At 41.9% G+C, this 19,618-nt stretch overlaps 1 protein-coding gene across 1 annotated transcript; it reads left to right on the forward strand.

The window, feature by feature from the left end:
* Positions 1–16,528: 16,528 nt before the first annotated feature.
* On the forward strand, positions 16,529–18,009 carry LOC133680748 (uncharacterized). The gene is made up of 2 exons (XM_062103724.1): positions 16,529–16,673; positions 17,288–18,009. Exons 1-2 carry the CDS (start codon positions 16,529–16,531, stop codon positions 18,007–18,009), a joined length of 867 nt encoding a protein of 288 aa, XP_061959708.1.
* Positions 18,010–19,618: the final 1,609 nt, after the last annotated feature.

Here is a 19,618-nt window from a genome sequence, read left to right on the forward strand (position 1 = left end):
TTTAGGGTTTTTGGGTATTAGGTTTTGGGTTTTGGGTTTTGGGCTTTTACGGTTTAGGGTTTAGGGTTTAGGGTTTCGGGTTCGGGGTTTTGGGTTTGGGTTCGGGTTTGGGGTTTGGGGTTTATGGTTTAGGGTTTGGGGTTTGGGGTTCCTGGTTTATGGTTTGAGGTTTGGGGTTTTGAGTTTTGGGTTAGGGGTTAGGGTTTTGAGGTTTAGGGTTTAGGGTTTTTGGGTTTAGGGTTTTAAGGGTTAGGGGTTTGGAGTTGAGGGGTTAGGGGTTTAGAGTTGAGGGTTTAGGGTTTGAGGTTCGGGGTTCAGGGGTCAGGGGTTAGGTGTGAGGGTTTAGAGTTTAGGGTTTAGGGTTTTAGGGTTTGAGGGTTTTAGGGGTTTAGGGTTTAGGGTTTTGAGGGGTTCAGGGTTCGGGGTTTAGGGTTTAGGGGTGTTCTTTTAGAGAGAGAAGCTGGAGAGAGGTTAGAGAGGAAAGATACAAAGGGGCAGTGCTCCGACAGCCATATCTTCGGCGTCCACCGTTGGATCAGGCTAAGATATGGTTATGTTGTGCACCTCACTATTGTCTACAGTCTGACCAGAGGGATCGTCCAAAGCTGCCGGCGTTTAAGAAAGCTGACCGTTTGAAAGTTTCTGGAAACCCCTCTATATCTGTCAAAGTCGCCGGCCGATTTCTCCTTGTTCTACCATTGGATCAACCGTATTTTTTGGTATGTTGTGCGCCTCTATGTTGCCTACATTTTGACCAGAGGGATCGTCGATATTTGATTCGTCCTACGAAATCTATCCATTTGAAGATTTCTGAAAAAATCCCACTCGGAACAGTCAAAGCCGCCGGCCTATTTCTCTTTGCTCTACCGTTGGATCAAGCTTATTTGTGGATATATGATGCACCTGGTTGTGATACACAGTCTGAACGGTGGAGATTAAAAATGAATCCTCCAGCAACGTTTTCTACATGTTTAACAGAAGGTCATCAATATCAGGTCAGGTTTGGTATATTGGAGATCAGTGGAGATCCAACCGTTAACTTGTGCTGTTTTTTGTATATGTTCTGCATAACATATGTGGTTACCTTTGAACCTTTGGGATTTGTTATTGTTTGAATTTTTGGTGAATAATTATTGTTTGAAGCTATGCCAGAATCTGCCATGGCTTCCAATTCGAAAACCCAAACACCTAAAGCCAACCCTACCCCCTCAACCACTAAACATCCCACAAACCAACACCAAAACACCCAAAACACAGCCTCCCCAACCTCTACCTGACCCACTCCCCCCTCGGGTTTTTGGGCTGATAAGATAAGAGTTACCGACTCTCACACTAGATGCACTCTTGACCCCATCCCTCGAAAGCCGGTTGGCTCTCGTCTCAAAATGACTAAGGGATTATGGGAGAAGTCTTCTGTGGTATGGCATCGTTGCCTAGTAGGTTTTTTCCTGGTTTTAAGCTTCCTTATTCTGCTATGAATTCAATTGCTCATAGGATATGGAAGAGGTTTGACATTGAGGATGTGACATCCTTGGCCAATGGATTTACAATGTTTCGTTTCAAAACAGAAGATAAGCTACAAAAGGTCATTGAAAATGGTCCTTGGATGTTTGGTGGGAAAGCTATTATTCTTCAGAAATGACATTCTGGGTTTGTCTTCGACATAAACAAGATCACCAAACTTCCAGTATGGATTCGGATATATGATCTACCTTTTCCTTTATGGACAAAGGATGGTTTAAGTGAGGTAGCCAGTATGGTGGGCCAACCACTCTCTTGTGATGAGTTGACACTTGGATGTAAGCGCTTAGATTACGCGCGGTTGTGTGTGGAGGTAGATGCATCTCTACCATTTGTCCACAAATTTGAACTTGAGTTCTCCACTACTATCAGGAGAAGTTTATGTGAACTATGAATGGAAGCCAAAGAGATGTGAAAAGTGCCATGTTTTTGGTCACTCATGTTTACCTTCAGCTGATAAGCAGGTTAACAGTGATGCCTCTCCTAGTCATCAGGATAAAGGTAATGCCTCACCTGCCACAGACACATGTGATAAGCAGGTTAACGGTGATGTCTCTCCAAGTCGCCAGGGTAAAGGTAATGCCATTACCTCCATCGCCACAAACACAGATGAGATGTCCTCTGAAGACTCAGATTCCTCAGCTGAGACAGATACAGATTCCTCAAACGAGACAGACACAGATGAGTCAGCCTCTGATTCCTTAGCTGAGAGTCAACTGAAGCCATCTGATCTTGGTGATGTTAAATCTATAACTCCTTCACTGTCCACAAACGATCATGTTAGGACATCGCCACTAGAATTGCCTGTGTGCACTACTAGTAAGCAAATGTCTTTGCCATCTTCTTCTGAAACCAGTTCTTCATCTAGGGTACCTACCACAGATTTACCTAAGATGACACCATCTCGAGCACGTCCTCCAGAATCTCTATCTGCTACACAATCTGTTGGATGTGATGACACTGGATTTACACTTGTTACCAGGAGGAAAAAGAACAAGGATATCATCGAGATAAAAACTCGGGCAGCGACTCATCGAGTGGCACCATCTTTTTTACCTTTTAGTTGAGCGGTGATATTACCTGAGTTTGGATTATTTCTATATCAACCGCCTGAACAATTTATGCTGCTTTGTATATTTTCTTTCGATGTACAAGCTTGTTTCCTTTTTGTTGACCTTCCAGATCCTTTGTAATACTTGGGGTATGCCTCTCGTATCATGTACTTTTTTGGATCAATACAACTTAACTTTATTCTAAAAAAAAGTTTAGGGTTTAGGGTTTAGGGTTTAGGAGGAAAAACATGAGATGAGAGCAGCCACCCCTAGCGATTTTGAAGACGACACCTTGCTGGCCTTCCCCCAGTCGCCGGTGATCACTTTTTCCCGGCTCCCATAGGCAATTCTCATTCCCATCATCCTCCCTTATATTGTTACCGACCAACTTTCTTGATACAATCCCTATCACCACTTTCTCACCGTTCTCCTGCACAGCCTCACCCACCACAATGACTTCCCACAACCCCAAAACCAAGCCTACCACCACCACCAAACCATCTTCATGGGCAGATCGAGTTAGAGTCTCTAACTCTAGTACAAGATTCACCTTGGAGCCTCTCTGCCGTCAACCAATAGGTCTTAGTCTTAAGATCACTGAAGAAATGCTTTTGGAAAATTCAGCGCAATGGAATCGTTGCATGATTGGTTTTTTTCTAGGGTTTCGTATGCCTTTTCATGCAGTGAACTCCATTGCATCCAGGGCATGGCGATCCTATGGTTTAGAGAATGTTATGACAACTTCTAATGGATTCATTATCTTTCATTTCACCACAGAGGATGAGATGCATACAGTTTTGAAGAAAGGGCCATGGATGTTTGGAGGGAAGAATATCATCTTACAGCAATGGCATCCGAGATTCCAATTTGACAAGAATAAAATTTCCACACTCCCAGTATGGATCCGTTTGCATGGCTTACCATTCCCCTTGTGGTCTAAACAAGGGCTCAGCTTGGCAGCAAGTATGGTTGGGCGTCCCCTCTCGTATGATGAGCTCACTTATGGTTGCACTCGGCTGAAGTATGCAAGATTATGTGTTGAAGTGGATGCTACATTGCCTTTTATCCACAGCTTTGATATCGACAGTCCCTTCTCCACTGCACCTATTACTGTCATGGTTGAGTATGAATGGAAGCCCCCAAGGTGTGACAAATGCAAAGTCTTCGGCCATTCATGTGTAGCCCAGTTACAGACACTGTTAAAGCTACTGTTGATCCAGCCACAACTACCCCCCAGATAGATACATCACAACACATCCCTGCAGCAGGGCCATCACAACACATCCCTGTAGCAGTATACACTATCCCTCCCACAAAACCAACCAATGCACCACATCCAGAGCCAACAAATACACTCATTACCCATACAATTGCCACCACTAAACCATCCACCAGCACCAAAACTACCCAACAGCCAGAGCCTACTCTACCAAAAACCATCACATCTCCTCACCCTTCAACCAGTGTTGCACCCACACATCTACAACCTGTTGATCAAGCTTACCTTACCTCCCAACCCACACCCAAACCCCACTTATCCGTACCTCTCTCAGAGCCAGCAATCCCCACAGATATAGAGGATTGTGACTCTAGCCAGGACTTAGGTAATGAACTCTGTCGCACGTTAAAAAATCCACGCGGCATCGGCTGACGATTTTCTCTTTGTGTTTTGCTTTGATTGGTTCGTTGGAGTCGCCACCTAGTATTGAATTGAAGGCTACTAGGAAACCCGAGTGCTGGTCTTGTCAGAAATTCACGGGTAAGGGATGGTTGTGGTTAGAGAAGGTATTAGCACCCCTAACGCACCCTACCTGAGATAAGCTGCTTTGTGGCTTTGATGTGCTAAAGAAGTTTTAAAAAATTCTGTTCTTTCATCGAATTTTAGAAATACGACTTACATGTAAGTTCATAATTCCTTATCCGTGATCAAATCAAAATATTAAATTCTTCTTTATTCTTACAATTTTATCATACAAAAAGAAACATTCATAAACAAAATACAAATCACACATTTCCTTTTCACTATACTTTTCTTTTCTTTCTTTTCCTTTTCTTTTTCTTTCTTCTTCTTTTTTGTTACATCAACAATACAAATTATAAAAAGTCAACTAGACAAAAAATACATTAAACAATTTTTACATTACAAAAATTAGCCCCAAATCAATCTAAAATTACAGGGATAGCCTTCTGCACCAACAGAACAGTGTCAGGCAAACTTATGGAACTGCCTGAACAGTAGCGGCGCGTCTCCCCACGCGTTGCCGCCACTGGCAGCGCGTGGGTTCACGCGCCGCTGCTGACAATGACAGAAAATGGGCAGATCTGCCCTGCTTTCTTCTTCCCTTCCCTTCTCTGCTGGCTGTGAGAACCACCGTTACCTGCAAAGGGAAAAACACACATGCAAAGCTTCCTATTCTTTTTCCCTTTTTTTTTTTATCTACTCTCTCTTGTCTTCTCCTTTTGGTTTTCTATTCTTCCCTTCTGTAGGTGGCGAACGGCTCTGAGGTCAGGGCGTCTCTGTGAGCGGTTGGAGGAAGGTGAGCAGCGGCTGGATTCTGTGGGCGTCGCCGTATGGGGGCTGTCGCTGGAGACTGCTGGGTCTGCGGGCGCTGCCGGAGGGAGAAGGCAGGCAGGAGGCTAATTGCAGAAGATGAAGAAGAGTGGTGCCCCGACGTTGCCGTGTGGGGGCTGATGGCTCACTGGTGAGGACAGCGCTGCTGCTCCTGGCGGCGACAAACGGCTGAGAGAAATGTAGTGGCCGGCTGCTGTGGGGAGGTGCAGAAGCCAGTCTCTATCTGTGTTGCCAGAGAGGGAAAGTCTTGTGTTGGAAGGGAACAGCTGGGACGGTGATGAGAGAAAATGGGGGGAAAAGTTGAGCCGACTAGAGAGGGAAATACGAGGTGGCTGAGAAGGGGAGGCTTGTGTGCAGTCCAAAGAGCCGAGCTCTAGGCTGGCGAGAAGAAGAGAAAAATCTGATCAAGAGGGGGGGTGCGGCTCCGTTTGAGGGAGAAGACAGTGAGATGAAGAGGGGGGCTTCGGCGGCTGCCTAGGATGAGGGAGAAGAAAAAATGTTAAGCTTTTAGGGTTTCTTGTTTTTGTGTTCCCTGCCCCCTTTAATTGCAAAATTGCCCCCCCTCTTTAAAAATTCAGTGTAGCATGATATTTATAGGAATGAGATGAACCTCTTTAAAAATGTTATTGCTAGGTTTCAAACTAGTCCCTCAACTTTTCCTTTCCTTTTCCTTTCCTCTTTTTTTGTAAAATTTGATTTTTTTGTATTTTTGAAAGCGAGCAATATCAACGTCAACTCAACAAGTAAAATCAGTGATCATAAAATTTACGCGTTTAAAAGTTGAACGCGTTCCTAATACTTTTGAAAATTTAAATTCTTTTGAGATGATGTTGAAAATGCTAAAAACAATGCAAATATATCAAAAATGCATTTTTTGGGTTTTCATTGTTTTTTTTTGCTAATTTTTGGTTTTTTCTGAAAAAATATCAAAACATGGGTCAAAAATTGGGTAGCAACAGATGCCCCCTCTTTACAATGCTTACGAAGCCAAACTCCTCAATGTTTTGCATAGTAAGCTTTGTAAAGAAAAACTTGTCTTTTATTTGCTTAACTTGCTCAATATCCACTCATCTAAAGACCTTGCTCTTTTTCCCTGTTCTCTCTTCCTTCTCTTTTCTTCCTCTTCTTTCTTTCTTTCTTTCTTTCTTTCTTTCTCTTTTTTTTTTGTTATCTTGAGATCCCATTTGGCGATCTCCTTTCCCAAAACCAAAGAATGTGTGTAGCTCGGTCAACCTAAAATCTCATATGGAGATTCCCTTTAACCAAAGCCACATGAGATCCCATCTGGCGACCTCATTCAACTGGAACTAAAAAAATATGTGTAGCTCGGTCAACCTGAAATCCCATCTGGCGATTCCCTTTAACCAAAGCTACATGAGATTCCATCTGGCGACCTCATTAAATCAAAACTAAAAAATGTACGTAACTCAGTCAACCTGAAATCCCATCTGGTGATTTCCTTTAACCAAAGCTACATGAGATCCCATCTGGCGACCTCATTCAGTCAAAAATTAAAAAAAAAGTGTGTAACTCGGTCAACCTGAAATCCCATCTAGCGATTTCCTTTAACCAAAGCTACATGAGATCCCATCTGACGACCTCATTAAACTGGAACTAAAAAAAATGTGGAGCTCGGTCAACCTGAAATCCCATCTGGTGATTCCCTTTAACCAAAGCCACATGAGATCCCATCTGGCGATCTCATTAAACTGGAACTAAAAAAATATGTGTAGCTTGGTCAACCTGAAATCCCATCTAGCGATTCCCTTTAACCAAAGCTACATGAGATCCCATCTGGCGACCTCATTAAACCAAAACAAAGAAAAGTACATAACTCGGTCAACCTGAAATCCCATCTAGCGATTTCCTTTAACCAAAGCTACATGAGATCCCATATGGAGACCTTATTCAATCAAAACTAAAAAAGTGCGTAACTCTGTCAACCTGAAATCCCATATGGCAATTTCCTTTAACCAAAGCTACATGAGATCCCATCTGGCGACCTCATTAAACCAAAACTAAGAAAAGTGCGTAAATCAGTCAACCTGAAATCCCATCTGGTGGTTTCCTTTAACCAAAGCTACATGAGATCCCATCTGACGACCTCATTCAGTCAAAACTAAAAAAAAAAAAGTGTGTAACTCGGTCAACTTGAAATCCCATCTAGCGATTTCCTTTAACCAAAACTACATGAGATCCCATCTGACGACTCATTAAAACAAAGAAAAGTGTAACTCGGTCAACCTGAAATCCCATCTGGCGATTCCCTTTAACCAAAGCTACATGAGATCCCATCTGGCGACCTCATTAAATCAAAACAAAGAAAAGTGCGTAACTCGGTCAACCTGAAATTCCATCTAGCGATTTCCTTTAACCAAAGCTACATGAGATCCCATCTGGCGACCTCATTCAGTCAAAACTAAAAAAAAGTGTGTAACTCGGTCAACCTGAAATCCTATCTGGCAATTTTCTTTAACCAAAACTACATGAGATCCCATCTGGCGACCTCATTAAAACAAAGAAAAGTGTAACTCGGTCAACCTGAAATTCCATCTGGCGATTCCCTTTAACCAAAGTTACATGAGATCCCATCTGGCGACCTCATTAAACCAAAACCAAAAAATGTTGTGTAACTCGGTCAACCTGAAATCCCATCTGGCGATTCCCTTTAACCAAAGCTACATGAGATCCCATCTGACGACCTCATTAAACCAAAACAAAGAATATGTGTAACTCGGTCAACCTGAAATCCCATTTGGCGTTTTTTTTTAACCAAAGCTACATGATATCCCATCTGGCGACCTCATTAAACCAAAACAAAGAATATGCGTAACTCGGTCAACCTGAAATCCCATCTGGCGATTTTCTTTAACCAAAGCTACATGAGATCCCATCTAGCGACCTCATTAAACCAAAACAAAGAATATGTGTAACAAAATGGTCTCATTGTAATGAGTGAACTACCTTGGTGGAAAGAATGTGGAAAACATCTCATTATGATGGGTGACTTACTCAAATGGAAAGAAATGAAGTGCGGTCTCATTATAATGGGTGACCTACCTAAATGGAAGATAGAAAAAATATGAAGTGGTCTCATTGTTATGGGTGACCTACCCAAATGGAAAGAATGTGAAGTGCGGTCTCATTATAATGGGTGACCTACCCAGAAAAAAATGATGGTCTTATTGTGATGGGTGACCTACCCAGAAAAAATAATGAAAGGTGGTCTCATTATAACGGGCGACCCACCCAAGTGGAAGATAGCAAAAATGTAAAGTGGTCGCGTTATAATGGGTGACCTACCCAAATAAAAAATGTGACTTACCTGGCAAAAAGACTTGGCAGGTGAAGTCCTGACAGGATAAGGCTGATAAACGGCGCTTCCTGATTGTAAGGTTTACTTGAAGACTCCTCTCGATGACAAGGTTGATTTCCTCATTTCTTTGAGATTTTCCTACTGGCAGGGTTCATCTCATTCTTTTCTCGTTCCAGGATCTAAACCGATTCTTTGTTATCATCAACTCAATGATTCTTTCTTTATCCACAATCTTGCTGGACTTCATTGAGGATCTTCCTGTAATAATCACATGTGTAGTGCTTTTGAGGTTAGATGACATGCATGTATCCTTACCTAATTTGAAATATAGGTCCCCCCTCTTTGATGATCCATCGTCATAGGGTGCCTTTGTTTGCATTCCAAAGCTTTCTTTGTTCTTTCGATGCATTGGCTCATTTACGTGCTAGCCTTCCACTCAAATGCAAGTACAATGCCCATCTTAGGCTATCCACGACGATTACTGCTCTCAGTTGTTCTCAAGCTTGACCATGCTTCCAAGTGTGGTGTTGCTCGATTCATCATGAAGGAGTTGAACAAATCATCCATCTCCTAGATTCTCTCAAAAATTGTCGTTTGATTTGGTGCGTGTGTTTTGCCAACACCCCTCAAGAGGTTTTTTGGTGTTTAACCTCCTTTTAGATTGTCAATCAGTCATGAACTTGCCCCAGTTGAAACAATACTCTTCAAGTATATATTATCATCAGTCTTCATTGAAACTATCCAATCATCCAGACATGCATCTCATAGCTTGTAGTACAAAGGCTCATGGTTGTATGCTCAGTGTTATTCTCAATAGATTCCCCTCAGCTCTTCTAATCAGATTGTGAAAAGAAATGTAGTGGCATCATCAATGATGTTCATTTTATCACCCATATTCATGCGATGAAGTACGTCTTTGATCTCCAAAATAGATGGTCCCACAGTCAGTCTTCGGGGTGGGTGCCTTTCCGACATTCATTTAATGCAATTGTGTGATAACATTTGTCGATAACCATGTTTCAAATGATAACAATATGAGATTGTCCTTCAAGTGCAACATTGTTCCACAATTAGTCGTGGTGGTGTGCACATCTTTTCAATATTCATTCAAATACAACTGTATTCCCACATCGGTCGATATCCATGTTTCAAAAGATGACGATATAAAGATGTCCTTTAGATGCATCTTTGGTCCATCGTTAGTCTTGGTGGTGTGCACATCTTCTCGATATTCATTCAAATGCAACTATATGCCCACATCGGTCGATAGCCATGTTTCAAAAGATGACGATATGAAGATGTCCTTCAGGTACATCTTTGATCCACCGTCAGTCTTGGTGGTGTGCGTATGTTAGATGTTCATTCAAATGCACTCACTTGATAACATCTGTCAGGAGTCATAGCCATGTTTTAGAGGGTAACCCAAGCTGACGATAATAATATGCCCTTCAAGTGCAGCGTTACTCATCAATCGCTGCTGAAGTTCATTAAATCACTGACTGTCTTTGAACAACATTGCCCCCAGTAATGATCTGAATGCTTGTCCTGCTGATTAGCTTTCTTTAAACACTATTGTCCTTAGTGCATTGATTCATCATTTGATCATCTTTCATTGCCCCCAGCTGATCTGAATACTATTTGTTTTCCTATCTAGGATCCACTGTATTGCCCCCAGGTGGTCAACTTTTCAAGGAGTATCGAGAAATGTTGTTGTCATTCTTGTCAAGGATTTTGCAAATTCGCTCGATGTTCTTATTTGACAATCTTTCTTGTTCTGGAATCAAATCTCATATTTCAACGGTCATCTCTAATCAAGTCTAATTGTTGAAATGAAATCAGAGAGATGTCAATTTTAAAAAGTATTTTTGGAAATCAAGCTTGTTTGGTCAAAGATCCAACACACGCTATTCAATGAAGTCCTTTAATTGTCTTGTATTTTGAAGACAGAAATAACCCGTTGTAAGATTAAAATGACTTTTTTCGTGGTTCTTTGTGTCAGTTTTAATATTTGATCTTAAGTATATCTTTTGATGGCCTGCGATGAGGTGACCTTCTGTGGATTTCAAGAAACAAAAGGCTCAAGTCAAAACTTGAGGATTCATCAAGAAAGATTGTTTTCTTTTTTTTAGCACCAATTTTTTTAGCATGCATAATAATAAGTAGCTTAATCCATGAAGCCACGACTCTTATGGAAAGGCTCTTCAAGTTTTGAGATCGCCATTTATTAGTTCAGATTGCTTACTTGATGAAAAAGGGCTTTTAAAAAACACGTAATGCAGGCTATGGTTCATGGCTTATGAAAGAAAGGAAATTCATAGGCTCAAAAGGTGTTTGGGGGTTTCAAAGACCTAGGATCAACATCAACTATTCACCAACTCTCTTTCTCTTGTGGTCATTGTAGAGAAGTGACATCTGACCTTGTTAATTTCAAAGATCAGAATTCTCTTAACATAAGTCATAATGCAAATCCACTTTTTCTTTGATGAATAATCAATCTAATCTCTTTGAAGACATTAAAGGCTTTATCCTAGACATACCAAAAGACATAAAGCTTAAATTTTTTTTTACTTTTAGCATTTACTGTGTCTTTCTCTAATTGAAACCTCTTTTGCCCCTCTTAGAATTGATGGGCATTCTCCTTCCATTCCACTCTTTCTTTTTTTCTTTTTTTTACATAGCCTTCCTCAAAGATTTCTTGGAGGCCCCTCAATCTATGGCTTTTTCCTTCTAGCCCTTTCCTAATCATTGGACTTTTGTTCTAAGCCTTTCTTTTATCCATTAATCCTATCACTGTCTTCAAAATATCTCTCATTTGCCCCCAGTGTGGGGTGTGATCCTAGTCAGGGTTTTTTTATGAAAAGAATATTTTATCTAGCTCAAAATGGGACTCAAGGGATATAATCTTTAGAAAGTGAAGGGATATCAAAGATGACTTTTTCTCATTTCAAGCAAGGTCGGTTAGAACCGATAAGTTTTGACCTCATCCACTGTAATGATTGAGACTTGTAAGAATTATGACTCCCGAGTCCATAACTACCGAATCCACTACATGTCATTATGCATACTGCTAAAATTTAGCTATATGGTGTGTGGTTCAGTTTCAGGAGGTATGAGTTCAAAAGTGTTTGGTCACCTCATGTCATTTTCAAGCATTAAGTCATTTCCGCAATCAAAACACTTTTAATCTTCAGGATTGACTAGCTTTAATTTTGTATGTTGGAGTTTGATCAAAAAAATATTTTTGTCAAAATACCATTTGAAAGAAGCATCTCTTGATTTCAAAACAACAAAAAGACAAAGAAAAGACATGTTTCGTTCAAGGATGAGATGTGACCCCAAAACAAAATGCGGAATGACAACTCCACAATAAAATGATGGACAATTCATTCTTGGATTAGCTTTTCTGGCCATATCTGTGTTTTGCCGAGCAACTTCGATCACTTATTATTTTAAGGACGTTCTGTGACAATATGACCAATGACAAACCTCCTTCACAAACTCTACTTGTCTCTACTTACCAACTTCCAGACTCGATTCTTGAAATTCTTGCCACTATTCAATTGAAATGGCTGAAGATCCCACTATGACATCACATCTCTTGTCTAGATTATACCACTTAGAAAATGGTGGTTGCATGGAATTTGTCGGAGTCAGGCAAAAATTCTGGAATCTGGTAGATGCTGGTACATAAACTTAGGTGGCAAAGGAATGTCTATCTTCGACAAAGAAATTTGAGCAGTTGATGATACAACGAGATTTGACTAGATCACATAACTATGGTTTCATCTTCAGAGTCATCTCCTGATTCATCTCTCATCATTGTTCTTGAATTCTTGACAGAACCTTCAATCTTTCTCATTTTCATAGCTAGCTTAATTCTTTTGGCAATGCACACAACTTCATGTCAATATCCCAATGTTGTTATGGTTGTTTGAGGGTTGTTGGAAAACCTTTCAACAACTTGGTAATCTTGGCAGTGCCCAGAAACATGTGGCATCGCCATTACCGACGTGTGGAATCACACATTGTCAAAACTGGAAGAGAACCTGATGAATCTAAAACTCTTTTGTCTCCTCTTTGATTCCTCACTAACGGTGCAGCAAACAGACACCTGTAGAGGGAGCTCTACTCTGTTGAAGTTTCAATCTTCTTTCTATTTTTCAGCCGAGGTCTGTCTCTTTTCCCTACTTTTGTATTTTCAAGCTAACACTGATGAAAGAAAATTATAGATGATCAGAAACTATTGCATCCCTTCTTGGATTCTCCACTTGCAGAGCCACAAACAGATTTCTGCAAAGAGAGCTCTGCCACAGTGAAGTTCTATATTTGCTCCTGTTTTCTAGCTCAGGTCTGATTTTTCTACCTACTACAGTGTTTCGATACTGAAATTGGTGGGGTAAATTTTCATATCGTTTGAAACTACTACATCCCCTCTTGCATTCCCCACTTGTAGAGCCACAAACAGATTTTTGTAGAGAGAGCTCTGCCACGTCAAAGTTCGGCGACTACTCTAGTTTTCAGACTAGGTCTGACTCTTCGGCCTATTCTAGTGTTTCAGTGCTGAACTGATGAGACAAAGTTTTATAGCGTATGAAAGTACTGCATCCCCTCTTGCATTCCCCACTTACAGAGCCACAAACAGATTTTTTTAGAGAGAGCTCTGCCACATTAAAGTTTGATGACTGCTAATATTTTTAGACCAGATCTGACTCTTCTGCCTACTACAATGTTTTGCTGGTGCCACTGGTGGGAGAAAGTTTCAAAGCATATGAAACTACTACATACCCTCTTGCATTCCCCACTAGTAGATCCACAAACAAATTTCTACAGAGAGAGCTCTGCCACATAGAAGTTCAGTGTATAATCATGGTTTTTTACATTTTATGCTGCTAAACTGGAATTGAGCCCATAGTTGGGGTAACTTCAAAGAAGGCTAATACACCATGCACAGAAGGCTAGCAGTTATTTGGTGCCATTGCAAGATGTGGAGGCGATGAACAATTAATAATGCAACTGAACAAGAACAGAGGTTGTCATTAATTGATGACTGAAGGCATTGCTGTTGTTGTTCATGACTGAAAAGGAGAGGTGCAACTTCAATGGGACATGGACAAGCAGCGTTCCCACAGAAGACTGTGTAGACATTCCCTTTCCCTTTAATGCTCTACACTTGTTCAAGCAGATCTGAGTCTAGCTGCTTCACCTTTACTGCTCTCAACTTCAATGGGACATGGACAAGCAGCGTTCCTACAGAAGACTGTGTAGACATTCCCTTTCCCTTTAATGCTCTACACTTGTTCAAGCAGATCTGAGTCTAGCTGCTTCACCTTTACTGCTCTCAACTTCATTTTGACACCGTGCCTCTCTCTGACCCCTTTCTTTATTATCCATCCTTTTCCATCCAGTGTAGTAAACCTCGGATAGGGGAACCTATTTTTCCTCCCGGTACATGCATGATAAATGTATGAACATGTAAACTATATGATGAACTCGCCCTTCAAGGGGTGACATATGGTCATAACTCTTGTATGATGAAACAAGAATCTTGATTCTTGCCCAAACTCTACAATGATAATTTTCTGAGTGACGACCATTAGGTCACCCACAAGTCTTGAGTTCAAGATGCTTCAAGAAGGGTTTGCCATGATGCAAAACAATGTATACGGAGCACACATCCTAAAGGCAGGTTCTAATATTTTTAAGTGAGACAAAAGGTAGGTTTACTACTTAGTCTCTAAAAAGGATCTCTTATTGTCCCAGTGATCACCCTCTTGAAGGCAATATAGGGGCCAATAGGTAATGAGATGGCACATGTACCAACTGTTACCAGTCTAAGCACTCAACGAAGAGTTGGGGTTTACACAAACTTAAACCTTGACTAAAAGTCATAAGGTAAGCTGCTAGTCCCCCTCCTAACCTGAAGCTTGTGTGTGCTTTAAAAAATTAAAATATATGATGCATGAGACAATTCTACAAAATGCATGAATAAAACAAAAATAAAACAAGACAAAATGCAAAAACATAAACACATCAAATACACAAAGCTTATTCCAATAATGTTGAAAACAATACCGTCCCTAGCGGAGTCGCCATTCTGTCGCACGTCAAAAAATCCACGCGGCATCGGCTGGCGATTTTCTCTTTGTATTTTGCTTTGATTGGTTCATTGGAGTTGCCACCTAGTATTTAATTGAAGGCTACTAGGAAACCCGAGTGCTGGTCTTGTCAGAAATTCACGGGTAAGGGATGGTTGTGGTTAGAGAAGGTATTAGCACCCCTAACGCACCCAACCTGAGATAAGCTGCTTTGTGGCTTTGATGTGCTAAAGAAGTTTTAAAAAATTCTGTTCTTTCATCGAATTTTAGAAATACAACTTACATGTAAGTTCATAATTCCTTATCCGTGATCAAATCAAAATATTAAATTCTTCTTTATTCTTACAATTTTATCATACAAAAAGAAACATTCATAAACAAAATACAAATCACACATTTCCTTTTCACTATACTTTTCTTTTCTTTCTTTTCCTTTTCCTTTTCTTTCTTCTTCTTTTTTGTTACATCAACAATACAAATTATAAAAAGTCAACTAGACAAAAAATACATTAAACAATTTTTACATTACAAAAATTAGCCCCAGATCAATCTAAAATTACAGGGATAGCCTTCTGCACCAACAGAACAGTGTCAGGCAGACTTATGGAACTGCCTGAACAGTAGCGGCGCGTCTCCCCACGCGCCGGCGCCACTGGCGGTGCGTGGGTTCACGCGCCGCTGCTGACAATGACCGGAAATGGGCAGATCTGCCCTACTTTCTTCTTCCCTTCCCTTCTCTGCTGGCTGTGAGAACCACCGTTACTTGCAAAGGGAAAAACACACATGCAAAGCTTCCGATTCTTTTTCCCCTTTTTTTTTATCTACTCTCTCTTGTCTTCTCCTTTTGGTTTTCTGTTCTTCCCTTCTGCAGGTGGCGGACGGCTCTGAGGTCAAGGCGTCTCTGAGGTCAAGGCGTCTCTGTGAGCGGCTGGAGGAAGGTGAGCAGGGGCTGGATTCTGTGGGCGCCGCCGTATGGGGGCTGTCGCTGGAGACTGCTGGGTCTGCGGGCGCTGCCGGAGGGAGAAGGTGGGCAGGAGGCCAGTTGTAAAAGATGAAGAAGAGTGGTGCCCCGGCGTTGCCGTGTGAGGGCCGGTGGCTCACTAGTGAGGACAGCGCTGCTGCTGCTGGCGCGACAAACGACTAAGAGAAATGTAGTGGCCGGCTGCTGTGGGGAGGTGCAGAAGCCAGTCTCTGTCTGTGTTGCCAGAGAGGGAAAGTCTTGTGTTGGAAGGGAACGGCTGGGACGGTGATGAGAGGAAATGGGGGGAAAAGTTGAGCCGACTGGAGAGGGAAAGACGAGGTGGCTGAGAAGGGGAGGCTTGTGTGCAGTCCAAAGAGCCAAGCTCTAGGCTGGCGAGAAGAAGAGAAAAATCTGATCAAGAGGGGGGGTGGTGGCTCCAGTTGAGGGAGAAGACAATGAGATGGAGAGGGGGGCTTCGGCGGCTGCCTAGGGTGAGGGAGAAGAAAAAATGTTAAGCTTTTAGGGTTTCTTGTTTTTGTGTTCCCTGCCCCCTTTAATTGCAAAATTGCCCCCCTCTTTAAAAATTCAGTATAGCATAATATTTATAGGAAAAGTTTTGCTAGGTTTCAAACTAATCCATCAACTTTTCCTTTCCTTCTCTTTTCCTTTTTTTTTGTAAATTTTGATTTTTTTGTATTTTTGAAAGCTAGCAATATCAACGTCAACTCAATAAGTAAAATCAGTGATCATAAAATTTACGCGTTTAAAAGTTGAACGCGTTCCAAATACCTTTGAAAATTTAAATTCTTTTGAGATGATGTTGAAAATGCTAAAAACGATGCAAATATATCAAAAATGCATTTTTTGGGTTTTCATTGTTTTTTTTGCTATTTTTAGTTTTTTCTGAAAAAATATCAAAATATGGGTCAAAAATTGGATAGCAACAAACTCAATGGCCTTCAAACTCATCATTTCAATAGCATGCATGCTACTCTTTATCTTGAAAGTAAAATGGACTCTATTCGCACTTCAAGTGCAACATCCTCCGCTGCTCAGGAGGTCTCAACTGAGGCATCTACATCCTCTATCCACCCAACTGACAGCCATATTCACTCCCCACCACCCACCCCAACTACTGTCAAGAAAAAGAAAGGGGGTAGGAAAAAAAAGGAGGCCCGGGGCCTTTAGCTTTTCTTTTTCATTGTTCATTATCCCACGAATAAATGTTCATTATTGGTAGCTGGAACATATGGGGTCTCAATGGGCTCCAAAAACAAAAAACCATCCATGCTTGGGCATAAAAACACAGTCTTGATATTTTTGGCATTCTTGAAACCAAAGTAAATGCTGCTAATCTAGCAGCTGTTCAAACCAATCTTGCACCTTCCCATTGGAATTACTACTCAAATACAGCCTCCAACACAACTTGCTGAATCCTTGTTGGTTGGAATACCCACAAACTCAACCTCACTTGCTTACAGAGAGCACCCCAATGGCTAACCTGTGAAGCCACTCACCGTAGCCTTACTCACCCAACCAAAATCACATTCATATATGGCCATAATACACTAGCCGAAAGACATGATCTATGGACTTTCATAACACAAGAGAGTTCCTTAAATTCTTGCATTCCATGGATTATTATGGGCGACTTCAATGCCATAATGCAAACAGGAGACAAAATTGGGGGGGACACTCACTGGCCAAGCCACCAAGATGATTTTGCTACATGTATCAGTCAATCAGAACTCATGTAAGCTCCTTACTCAGGTATTAAATACACATGGCACAATGGTCAACATGGATGCAATACCATTCAAAAAAAGTTAGACTGGGTATTTGGCAATTCTAGTCTGTTCACTACTTGGCCGGCCACACATGCAACATTTGAGCCTCGCAATATTTCTGATCATAGTGCAATGATCACACGTCTTCACAGCCTCAACCAGCAACAATACTCTTCTTTCAAATTATTGAACATATGGGCTAAACGAAGTGATTTTCTTGCTACTGTTGCCTCCTCTTGGCAAGAACCGGTAACTGGAAATCCTATGTTCCAATTCACTACTAAGCTGCGCCGTTTGAAAAATGTTCTAAGGAAGCTTCACCTGCATCACACAAGCAGCATCACACACAGTGTAGCCAAAGCCAAAACAGATTGGGAAGCAGCACAATTTCATCTAGATGAGCATCCAACATCCTATAGTGCACAATCTAATGAACGAGAAATGGTTGCTCAATATATGCAGCTTTGTAAAGATGAGGAATCCTATTTCAAGCAAAAATCAAGAGTGCAATGGCTTCAAATTGGCGACAGAAACACCTTATTTTTTCACAAATCTCTGCTCCACCACCAGGTAAGGAACAGAATACATAGCTTGCAGGATGAAAATGGGATTCTGGTTCACGATCCATATGACATAGGGAAGATGACATCCACGTATTTTGAGAACCTTCTTACAGCCCCTCATCCCACATTGACTACAGAGTGATGGGGACATCGAACCGGAAACATTGGTTACGCGCTCGTATAATTATAGACGATGGAGGATAGCCCAAACCATTAAGAAATTGGGCTTTAGTTTATGTTTTGAGCTTAATTCATATGGACTTTTAGTTAAGGTTTATGAATTTGGTTTTATTTGTTGGGTTGGATTTAATTATTGTTGGATATTTTATTTAATGGGCCATAAGCCCAATTGCTTATTCTAGTTAGGGTTTTAGTATAAATACCCTACTTTTCTAAATGTAAGGACAACTATTGATGATTAATGAAAATTGCAGATTTTTGCATCTCCCTACTCTCCTCTCCTCTCTTCTTTGGCTTTCTTCTTCTCCTCTTCTTCCTCTAGGCTTCTTTCTTTTCCCAGCTTTAATTCTTTTGCTTGTTGTCCCGCGTCAAATTTGGTATCAGAGCATGGCTTTTAATTGTTCTTACAATTAAACGATCTACACATTTATATGAAACCCTACTCTTCTTGGAAAAAAAAAAACCCTACTATTCTGATTACAAGAAACTACTGTTCACTATTCACTGTTCAAATCACTGTTCATCATCCACTGTAATCGGGTTTCCAGCAGCGGCGCCACTGCCATCTATGGCGTCTCAGCGGCAGACCCACCACTGAGAAGACCTGCAAATCAGTCCACCGATCCACGCCGATTTGCTACCTCCGACACAGACCAGCGGCAACCACCAGATTGACACCGCAAGAGACATCAGTGGATCTCCGGCTTCAGCAGCACAAAACCACCAGCAATAGCTACCCACAACACCCATCACAACGGATCCACGCATCAACCAGTTTCATCCTCACCAGAGAGCAGTTTAGGCATCCCCAATAGCCACCAAAACCGAGATCAGATCATCGTCACTGTCTTCGTCGACTCCTTAGCAGCGGCGTCCTAGGCAAGCATCAGCGGCAGCCCGCCACCAAGAAGACCTGCACATCAGTTCCACAGAACAATCGGCCACTCCACATCAACTCCGACCACAGCCATCGATCGCAGACCACGCCGAGTTACTGCCTTCAACAAACCTGCAGCGCCACAACCACCGTAGATCTCAGTCATCAGTTCTAGCGTTGCTAACCATCAGCGCCGTCAACCGCACCCCAGCAACAGCACCAGCCGCGACCCACCATCCACAGCGCCCTCACCTTCGGCAGCAGCCCCCGCCCAACAGCGACACCGGATCAACAGCCTTGCCCAGAAGCGACACCAGACACCTCCACCTCTTCCCCTCGCGCCGCTGGCCCAAGCAGGAGCACGGAGTGAGCCATCGCCGACAGCGGCGGCAACGGGTCACAGAAGCTAGGGAAGCAAGAAAGAAAGAAGAAACAAAAAAACTCCAGCTGAGAATATAATTAACCCTGCCATGTCATCTGCCACGTCAACCTCCTGGAGCCACGTCATCCGACACGTCATCGCCACACCAGTCAAGGGCTGCTCCACCAGCTGCCACATCGTCAGTTTCTGTCATATCAGCTGCCATGTCCTTGTCTACCCATTGCTGCCACATGTCTGCCATGTCATTGTCTTCACCACATCATCAACATCAAATTCCAGCATACTCCTCCAAAGCAGTCAAGTCAGTAAATT

The sequence above is a fragment of the Populus nigra genome, unplaced genomic scaffold, assembly GCF_951802175.1.
Source record: "Populus nigra unplaced genomic scaffold, ddPopNigr1.1 SCAFFOLD_124, whole genome shotgun sequence".
Classification (NCBI taxonomy): Eukaryota; Viridiplantae; Streptophyta; class Magnoliopsida; order Malpighiales; family Salicaceae; genus Populus; species Populus nigra.